This window comes from Lipotes vexillifer, unplaced genomic scaffold, assembly GCF_000442215.2.
Source record: "Lipotes vexillifer unplaced genomic scaffold, Lipotes_vexillifer_v1.1 scaffold182, whole genome shotgun sequence".
NCBI classification, from domain to species: Eukaryota; Metazoa; Chordata; class Mammalia; order Artiodactyla; family Lipotidae; genus Lipotes; species Lipotes vexillifer.
Genome location: NW_006798798.1, coordinates 5892704 through 5901301, shown reverse-complemented (window position 1 = coordinate 5901301; position 8598 = coordinate 5892704). Strand labels below are relative to the sequence as shown.

Here is an 8598-nt window from a genome sequence, read left to right as displayed (position 1 = left end):
TTCCCTAGTCCTTGTTTCTCTCCTGACCCTGGACACTTTCCCCTTGACATCCCCCAGGCTCCTGCCACCTACTGGGTCCCACACTGGCCTCAGTGTCTCTCTATACTTATCCCTTTTCCTAGACCCCCTTCTCAGGGGTATCCACACTGTCACCCCATCCCTCCCTGGGCCTCAACAAGGTCACTTCTCTCCCTCCCCCGCCCACCCCATGACCTGTCCACTTGGTCCCCTGACCTCAGTCTCCCCTTCTAATGAACCCTCCACAAGGTGGCCAGGGGAATCTTCCTAAACCCAAACCTGACCCTGATCCTTCCCTGCTTAGAACCCTCCACGACTCTGCAGTGCCCCCCTGGGGCAGAGTCTGAGTGTTTCAGCCTGGTGTTCACAGGCCTCCATGACCCTGCCTGCTCCTTCCTCACCATCATTTTGTTGTGGTCAGGACCCCTTCACTTTTCCACCCACGATTTTTGGGGCATTTTTGGCATCTGGGGGGCCGTCTTGTAAAACTCCCTCCTTGGTTCAAAACCCTCCCTTGGCTCCCCATTTCCCTCAGAGCAAAAGCCAAAGACCTGCCCCCCTCCCGCCCCCGCCTTTGCTCTCATCTCCTCACACTTTCTAAGTCACTCGCTCTGCTCCAGCCACACTGACCTCCGTGCTGGCCCTTGAACACTCCGGACAAGGCTTTCACCTCTCTGCTGTTTCAAAGCTATTTCCTTTGTCAGATTTGCTGTTCCCTCACTTATCCTCATCGCTCTCTCCCTCACCTTGCCTCACTCCTGATCTCCCTACCTTCTCCTGTTTCGTTTTATTACCACTTATAGCATTTAAAATCTCACGTCATTTTAGTATTATTTTGTTGTCTGGATTCCATGCCTCTCCCACCACCCTTAACGTGCCAGTCCTGGGTTCCCATCAAGCTTGGCCCCAACCCAAAATGACTTCCTCTCTCTCAGATTCAGTTTCCCCACCTACCACATTTCCCACGTCCTAGGATTATTGGGATACAGTGACTACGAGGACTAAAAGCTTTCCTGTACTTCAGGTGCTCAGCAAATGCTGGACTCATGACCACTGCGAGAAACGGGGAAACGGAGAAAAGAGTCCTTCTTTGAGTCACACGGCTCGGGATCCCCATGTCTTACCGCACCCCACGACTGCCTGAGTCACCACCATTCAACCTCAAAGCTATCCTGAACACACACCGGGAGGGTATCAAGGTGGCAGGAATCGCTCGATGCCTGACAGCGATAGTCAGATGGGCTGCGGGGAGAAGTTGCGTAGTCCGTCTTATCGCGATAATGCTGTCTATAGGGACTCCCACCCCCTGATCAGTCCGGTGCTCCCCTACAGGCCCCGGACCTCGGGGTCCTCACCTGATTTCTCCACTTTCACCTTCACCGGGAACATGGTTGGGGTCTGGGGTCTGGCTAGCTGGGTCAGAGAAGCCCAAAAGAGCCTACGGTCACAAGTCAAGGCCAGAGGCAGACGGGGAGAAGTCAAAGGTAAGCTTCGTGTGTGGCCAGTCCTCCGCCCTGAGCAGCGTCCGGCCGCGACGGCCGCGGAAGCCGCCACCTCCTCCAGTTCCCCTTCTGTGGGCGGGCCCTTCGGCAGTCCCTTGTTTCCATTAGTCAATGTAACCGTCAATCTCGCACCCTGGCCAATTCACAGCTGACGCTGTCGGTTCCCAGCTCTAAGTCCCACCTTTCCGGGGGGGGGGTCCAGGTTTCCGGAAACAAACCAACGATATCCCAGGGCGCTTCCTGGGAGGTGTAGTTCTAGCTCCCGAGACTCAGACGAAGTAAGGGCGCCTGCGCCGCGCGAGGGAGGCTGGGAGACCAAGGATCAGAGCGTTGTGAGGCTGCTTGGCACTTATAGTATTAGAAGCTTTGAGCAACACAAATTTGGCTATTGAACAGGAGTTATTTAACCGTGGGAGTCTCTCTTGGTCCCTAAGAGGAAAACAGTTCTGGGGTTAGGCTGGGTTCCCTCTTAACTAAGCACTCACTAGGTGCCAGCTACCTGTTAAACTCTTTTCACGTGCAGCCTCATTCACTTAGCAAATATTAAGTACCTGAGCCAGGTACTCTCCTAGGTATTGGGGACACCGCGGTGAACAAAATGGACAAAAATCCTTGCCCTAATGAGCTTATATTTTAGAGGATGGAAGACGAACAATAAACAAGTAGAACATTTTAAATGAAATGTAAGAGGAGAAAGGATACAGCCTGAAAGAGACATACGGAGTGTGGTGGCCCGAGCGCGGGTTGGAAAAGAATTTCCAGACACAAGGCAGAATGTAAGGAAGATGGAGTTTATTAAAGAGAAGGGTCGCTGCAAGAACAGCGGGCCAACTTCCTGGTAGCCAGGGAAAGTCAACCCCCTGTGTGGGCTGGCAGCCAACTTTTATAGCCTCAAGAAAAAGAAAAATCCTGCGAGCAGGATGGCATTAGGTGATTGGTCGGGAAGCTACAAGGTTACTACATGGTGAATATTTTACCTAATATGGAATGGGGGGGGCTGTCCGGTTTAGATTAGGAGAGGCCATGGCAACAGTTGCTCTGGGGGCTCGGTTAATTCCAGAGTTTTTGTCCTGTGTCCTTGATGTAGCGTGTCCTTGATGTAGGGCTCCACAGGGGGTGCCAAGGTGGGGACTGAAATTTTAAATAGGAGGGTCAAGGAAACCTCTAATAAATCTCTTGAATACATGTCTTTTGCTGCAGACGACCTCCTTCAGAAAATGAGGAACTTCCATTTACCACATGTGCCTTGGCATAGATAAATTCTAGGGGGTAGCATTGTGATCCACACTTCTGATAAGAATAATGAGGGCGAGTGGGGAAGTAATGTTTTCAAATTCACATACTACCTGTACAGGATAGCAGTCCCTAGTAATGGAAGTATTATTCCTTCCTTGGTTCCAGATCTGTACAATAGGGTTCCCAAGCAAGAAAGTTCCTATTTTTGATGGGTTATGAGTAGTATACAGTGAACTAATGCGCATCATGTATGAAGCACTAAGCCTAGCACAAAGTAAGCAATCAATAAATGTTTCTGAATATTAATAATCATTTTAAGTTTCAATCTCCAAAAGATCCCAGGAAATCAATATTGAGAATTAGGGTCCTTTATTAGGGGATGTCAGCAGAGAACACAGGAGATAGGAACAAGTCTTAGGGGCTTGAGAGTGGGCTTGGAGTAGAGGAGCCCATCCTGGTCCTCAGGCCTGTGCAGAAGTTGTCAGGGGGTACCCAGGGGTATGGTGAAGGAGAGGTAGTCCCCAAGGGCGCCCCAACGTGGCCGGTAGATCTGGAAGATAGTGATCCAAGTGGTGAGTACAATCACCCAGAAGAGGAAGCCCACAGCTGAGCGCCAGACATCTGTAAGAGGGAACAGGAGGGGAAAGGTTGGCCACCGCCTGCTCTCTGGTCTCCCCGAGACCGGCCCTCTCTTCTCTTCCACAGAGTCCCAGAATTCTGAAACCTCCATTGTCCCTTCCCACCAAGGCTCCCAGAGTCCCCCTCCCCACACCCGATGGCCTCCCTTCATCTGTGCCCTGGACTCACAGCCTTTGATTTGGCTCTGTTCTGTGTATGCCGGGACAAGGAAGGCCTCTCGGAAGAACCAGAAGATGTTGACCAACCAGAGAAAAGGCAGGAAAGCAAACCCACCTAAAGAGAAGAAAATAAACTGGGACTTAAGGCAATGAGGATCTTCCCAACACCCACGTAGATGACCAATTTGGAAGGTCCTCTCCCATACCCAAATTCAAATGGAGATCTCTGCTATCAGGGATTCAAGAATCTTGACTCCTCCCCGGGATCCAGGAATCTGAGTCCTCAACCATCTTTTCGGCAGGACCAGGAGACCAGGCCCCCAACTCCCCTCCTCTCTTGGGACCCAGAAATTGAGGCCCCAGTCTCCTCCTTCCTCAGGACCCAGGCCCTTCCTCTCTTGGGACCCAGGAGTCGGCGTTCCCAGCCACTTCATCCTCTAGACCCAAGAACCCAGGACCGCAGACCCTCTTCCGCCAGGCGCTCTAGTCCCATCCCCTCTCTTCTCCGGGGACCCTAAGATATCAGCCCTTACCCAGGTAGTACTTCCGGCACAGGTTCAACTTCTCCTCGTTGGACACCCGCTCCAAGTTCATAGTTGCGCTGGGGCCGGGTCTTCCGAGGGTCTTCAGGGCAAGACCCAAGCCCTGACCCTAAGTGACAGATGCAAGGATCACAAACAACCACGCCCCTATTACGACAAAAGGGAGAGAAATTGAAGGGTGGGTTTTCTGAAAGAAGGGTACCCCCGCCCCCACCAGCAAGCTGACTGGGTTGAGACGCTCTTTCTATTTATTGGGGTACGGAGACGACCCCTTAACTCACCAGTGGAGTCTTACTTCCTCCTGTTTGGACCCCTTTGCCACTTTCAACTACGGACTTTTGCGCGAGATGCCGCAAGTATCTCTGGACCTTGTAGTCTTTTCGGTCAGGCGACGCTGCACGCATGCGCTTTCAGGAAACTCCAGTGGGTGAGTCCGTGGGGAGGGTGCGAGCCTCCATCACGCAAGCGCACTAGGGAGTTTCTGAGTGCCCGGAGGCCGCGAAGAACTACATTTCCCAATGCCCTTAAGCAACGGAAGTGACGTAATAGCCGACATAGTTGGAGGGTTCGGGTAAAAATGGCCGAATATTTAGCTTCGATATTCGGGACTGAGAAGGACAAGTGAGAACGGGCGCAGGGAGTGGCCCCTCGGGAGCCCAAGGACGAGGCACTTGGTTCCCTGGTGGCTGGGCGGCGTGGGGCGGTGTTTCTGGGGTGTCCGGCTCCCCGGCCCTCGGTTCACCTCTGTCTCTGCACCTCTTCCAGGGTTAACTGCTCTTTTTACTTTAAGATCGGGGCCTGCCGGCACGGGGACAGGTGCTCCCGGCTTCACAACAAACCGACTTTCAGCCAGGTGAGACCCGGCATGGAGCCTGGGGGGTTAACTTCCTGTCCATTTCCCTTCTGTTGTCCACCATCACGAGGTCCCGCCTTTTCCGGATTTCTAGGGCCCACCCTACCGCCCGGCGTTTTTCTTGTCGGAGCTCTGCAGGTTCCTCTCCCAACCTTCAGGCCCTTCTCCCAGGAACTTGGCCACGCCCCCGTACGTAAAGACCATACCCCTGGGCTGCCCCTCACTGCTAGGTACCCCCTCTTCTGGTTTTCTGAGGGACAGGCGTTGCTGATGCACTCAAGATGCTTATGCTTTTTCTCTGGTGCAAGGTCTCACGCCCAACCTTCATACCCAATCCCTTTGCATATAGCGCCGCCTTCTGAGCTCAGGCCCCGCCCCCTTTAAATTCTGTTCAGACCACAGTGCTGCTCAACCTGTACCGGAATCCACAGAACACCGCCCAAACCGCAGACGGATCGCACTGTGAGTGAGGGACCTGTCTTGGGGGCTGGGCGGACAGCTCCCAGCAGGCCACGCCCTGATTCCACCCTGCCCCCCTCCACCAGGTCACGTGAGCGACGTGGAGGTGCAAGAACACTATGATAACTTTTTCGAGGTGAGGGTTGGCAGGGGTGGGTTCAGTTTCCTGTGGGCCAGCAGCTCAGCTGAGTTCCTCGTGGTCTTCCACAGGAAGTGTTCACGGAACTGCAGGAGAAGTACGGGGAGATTGAAGAGATGAATGTGTGCGACAACCTGGGGGATCACCTCGTGGGCAATGTTTATGTCAAGGTGCCTGCTGTCTCCCCATTAGAGCCTAGAGGTGGAGGCATTTCAATGCCTAACGGCCACCGCTGAAGCCTCACAGCTTGAGGTCCATCACTAAATCCACTCCAGACCCTGAGCTGCTAGCCAGTCCCCTGATTTCTGAGTTTGATTGCTCACCCTGACCGACTTTCCCTCAGTTTCGGCGCGAGGAGGATGCAGAGCGGGCAGTGGCTGAACTCAATAACCGCTGGTTCAACGGGCAGGCTGTGCATGCCGAGCTGTCTCCCGTCACTGACTTCCGGGAATCGTGCTGTCGGCAGTATGAGATGGGGTATGGTAGTGCAGGGGTGGGATGGGCACCTGGAGTCCCAGACTTCTGTGTATGAGTTGAGGGGGCTGTCAGTGACAATGGCCTCATCCGTGCATCCATGCTTTACCCAGGGAATGTACCCGGGGTGGTTTCTGCAACTTCATGCACCTGCGACCTATCTCCCGCAACCTCCGGCGGCAGCTCTATGGGCGGGGACCCAGGCGCAGGTACCTCAGGACCAGCCTGCCAAGACTTCTCGTATCCTAAGGCCCCTGTATCCTGAGATGAATCTGATCCTGTGCCCCAATAAGTGTCTCAAGCCTTTTGTGCCCTAAGACTAGCCCTGAGCCCCATCTGAAGACCAGCACCTAAGTCCCAACCCCCAAACCAGCCTGAACCCCAAACCCAAGTCCATCCTGGATCTCCAATCCTGAGGTTAGCCCCTGTGCACCTATCCTGAGGCCACCCGCAGGAACTCTACTTACTTCATCAACTGCCATGCCTTATCCCAGAGCAGAGAGGCAGAACTGGGGGATCTGCACACCATTCCCATGGCTCTAACCCTCCTCTCTCCTGTCCCCAGGTCACCCCCAAGGCCCCATACTGGCCACCGTCCCCGAGAAAGAAATCGACGACGGTCCCCAGACCACCGGCATGGCCGTTTCTGAGATGCTGACCTCCTTGCCCTCCACCCCTGGCAGGCACATATGTTCCTGGCCAGGGCCGCTCCTCAAAGCCCCCTTAACTCCCTAGTGCCATCTTTTCCAGGCTCCGGGTCTCCATGATGTAATACCTTCAACACAGGGACCTTCTATCACCCCACCCCTAATAAAGTTCTGTATTGCGGGTTTAGAGCTGCGTTGTTAGCTTCAGCCTGGCTGTAGGCTGGTTTCCTTCCACCCCCACATCTGCTGATGAAAAGGGGAAGTAGGGCTGGGCTCTGGCCACAACCTCAGCCAAGAAACTTCCAACAACAGGTGGGAAAGCAGCATGCCCAGGGTCCTAGAAACCCCCAAGTGGGACTGGTTGGGTGGGGCTGTCTTTGTGCTGAAACTTCAGCACGTCCATCAGAGGATTCTCAAGGGGGAGATGCTTGGTTGTGGCAGGTCGGAGGATTCCCAGTCTGGAGGAGATTGGGGTTAGGAGCTAAGGTAAGATTGCTGGGAGTTGGGTGGGAGTCTCCAGTGGGTGATGGCTGGGTCCTCCATGCCCACTGCCCTGAGATGGGAATAGGTAGTACCTAATACTTAAGCTTACACTATGCCAGGTGCCAGGTGTTCTAAATGCTTTGCTTCCAGTAATGGTTTTACTTCTCCACAATAACCTTCTAAGACAGGTACTATTATACCATTTTACAGATGGGGAAAGAGGGGGCAAGAAGATGGCAGAGATGGGATATAAATCCACGCAGTCCGGCTCCAGAGTCCTAGCTGCAGCCATCTTGAGGCCTTGTGGCCGCTCTGTTAACAGGCCAGGAGCTGGTCTGGGGCTGGAGAGTAGATTCCTGGCTTCCAAAGGGGACTGCGGATCCTATGCCCCCACATCCACTGCTTCCTTCTTCTGCCCCGGTTTCCTGGCAAGTGCAGCAGAGGTGCTGTGGCAGGAAGTCCTGTGGTCATGGCCCCCCAGAAGGCAGGCTCCGCCAGGATGGGGCCCCTATGCCTCCTCCTGACTGCTGTGCTGCTCCTGGCCCAGGCGGCGCCGAGGAAGGCCTCTCAGCACTGCAGCCGCCTCGAGTACTGGAACCCTGACGACCTGTGCTGTGTGGCAGCTGCCTGCAGCGCTTCGGGCCGCCGCCTGCTCGGGTAAGGAGCCGGGACTGGGCGTTTGCATATGTTCAGGCGGAGTTAAGGGGTGATAGGGAAGGGGGAAGGGGCGAGGTCTGTGGGGTATGGCCCGTGAGGCTTGCTTCGGGGTGGGGGCAGTGGGCCGTACGTAGACAAAGTGGGGATGGGGGGCTGAGCCTGCGAAGAAAGGGACAGTGTAAGCTAAGACGGTCATGGTTAAGGGGTGTGGCCGGTTAGACAGGCAGGAACCGAGAGGCGAGGAAGAGGTGGGCGGGGGAATGAAAGGGGCGGGGCCTGTGTAGAGAAGGTTGGGAGACTGGCAGGGCTAGTGTGCGGGGCGGGGTGAGGGGGGATAGAGAGATGGGCACGTCCGCTGATAGGTTGGGTGAGTACAGTGCAAGGGGCGGGGACTGCTGGGATAGGACAAAGGGGAAAGCACGTAGCTAGCGCAGAGGAGGCAGGTTTGGCGGTTGCACGTGAGACGCTGTGTCCCACCAGACTGAATTTTCGGAAAACTGCGGGCCCGATGATGCGGGCAATCACGTAACGCACCGGCCCCCACTTCCTTGGGGAGCCGCGGCGGGACCCGGAGGCGCGGCAGACAGGTGCTGGTTGGGCTCCGGAGAGCCTGGGCAAGGTGCCGCCCGCCAGAGTGGGGCGGGGGCGGGGGAGGGGAGCGTGGCTTGGGGTCGGATGGGCGGCGTCTGTATCAAGGGAAGGGAGGGTGTAACCTAACTGAGGAGGACAGGGATGGGGGCACAGTATTAATAGTATCGGGGGTTAAAGGAGTCGGGGTGGGGGGGGGGGGG

General features: G+C 55.3%; 4 protein-coding genes across 5 annotated transcripts in view; 2 read left to right on the top strand and 2 right to left on the bottom strand.

Moving 5' to 3' along the window:
- Positions 1-1611, bottom strand: part of LIN37 (lin-37 DREAM MuvB core complex component) — a 5630-nt gene extending 4019 nt beyond the window's left edge. The window contains exon 1 of the mRNA XM_007471007.1: positions 1374-1611. Coding sequence (XP_007471069.1) covers positions 1374-1407 — 34 coding nt within the window. The 5' untranslated portion in view covers positions 1408-1611. The remainder of the gene's footprint in view (positions 1-1373) is intronic.
- Positions 1612-3110: 1499 nt separating this feature from the next.
- Positions 3111-4517, bottom strand: PSENEN (presenilin enhancer, gamma-secretase subunit). Its single transcript, XM_007471006.1, has 4 exons — positions 4377-4517; positions 4087-4242; positions 3564-3668; positions 3111-3377 (listed from the first exon to the last, which is right to left on the bottom strand). Exons 2-4 carry the CDS (start codon positions 4145-4147, stop codon positions 3238-3240), a joined length of 306 nt encoding a protein of 101 aa, XP_007471068.1. The 5' UTR covers positions 4148-4242; positions 4377-4517; the 3' UTR covers positions 3111-3237.
- Positions 4518-4541: 24 nt separating this feature from the next.
- On the top strand, positions 4542-6845 carry U2AF1L4 (U2 small nuclear RNA auxiliary factor 1 like 4). Of its 2 annotated transcripts, XM_007471004.1 has the most exons (8): positions 4542-4716; positions 4861-4948; positions 5344-5410; positions 5494-5543; positions 5618-5716; positions 5890-6023; positions 6134-6229; positions 6586-6845. In XM_007471004.1, exons 1-8 carry the CDS (start codon positions 4673-4675, stop codon positions 6668-6670), a joined length of 663 nt encoding a protein of 220 aa, XP_007471066.1. In that variant the 5' UTR covers positions 4542-4672; the 3' UTR covers positions 6671-6845. The 2 variants fall into 2 exon arrangements, with proteins under 2 accessions (XP_007471066.1, XP_007471067.1); XM_007471005.1 differs by lacking the exons at positions 5344-5410; positions 5494-5543 and having other exon boundaries at positions 4622-4716; positions 6586-6838.
- An 804-nt stretch (positions 6846-7649) lies between these two features.
- The window catches only part of IGFLR1 (IGF like family receptor 1), a 2203-nt gene continuing 1254 nt past the window's right edge, over positions 7650-8598 (top strand). Inside the window, 3 exon segments of the mRNA XM_007471003.1 lie at positions 7650-7763; positions 7766-7807; positions 8288-8400. Coding sequence (XP_007471065.1) covers positions 7650-7763; positions 7766-7807; positions 8288-8400 — 269 coding nt within the window.

Bases quoted from the DNA above. Each gene is read 5' to 3' on its own strand.
- PSENEN (XM_007471006.1), bottom strand. From the start codon at position 4,147: ATGAACTTGGAGCGGGTGTCCAACGAGGAGAAGTTGAACCTGTGCCGG. The intron at 3,669-4,086 runs GTAAGGGCTGAT...TCTTCTCTTTAG, and splicing joins GTGCCGGAAGTACTACCTGG to GTGGGTTTGCTTTCCTGCCT. The intron at 3,378-3,563 runs GTGAGTCCAGGG...TCCCTCTTACAG, and splicing joins ACAGAGCCAAATCAAAGGCT to ATGTCTGGCGCTCAGCTGTG.
- U2AF1L4 (XM_007471004.1), top strand. From the start codon at position 4,673: ATGGCCGAATATTTAGCTTCGATATTCGGGACTGAGAAGGACAA. The intron at 4,949-5,343 runs GTGAGACCCGGC...AATTCTGTTCAG, and splicing joins ACAAACCGACTTTCAGCCAG to ACCACAGTGCTGCTCAACCT. The intron at 5,411-5,493 runs GTGAGTGAGGGA...CCCCTCCACCAG, and splicing joins AACCGCAGACGGATCGCACT to GTCACGTGAGCGACGTGGAG.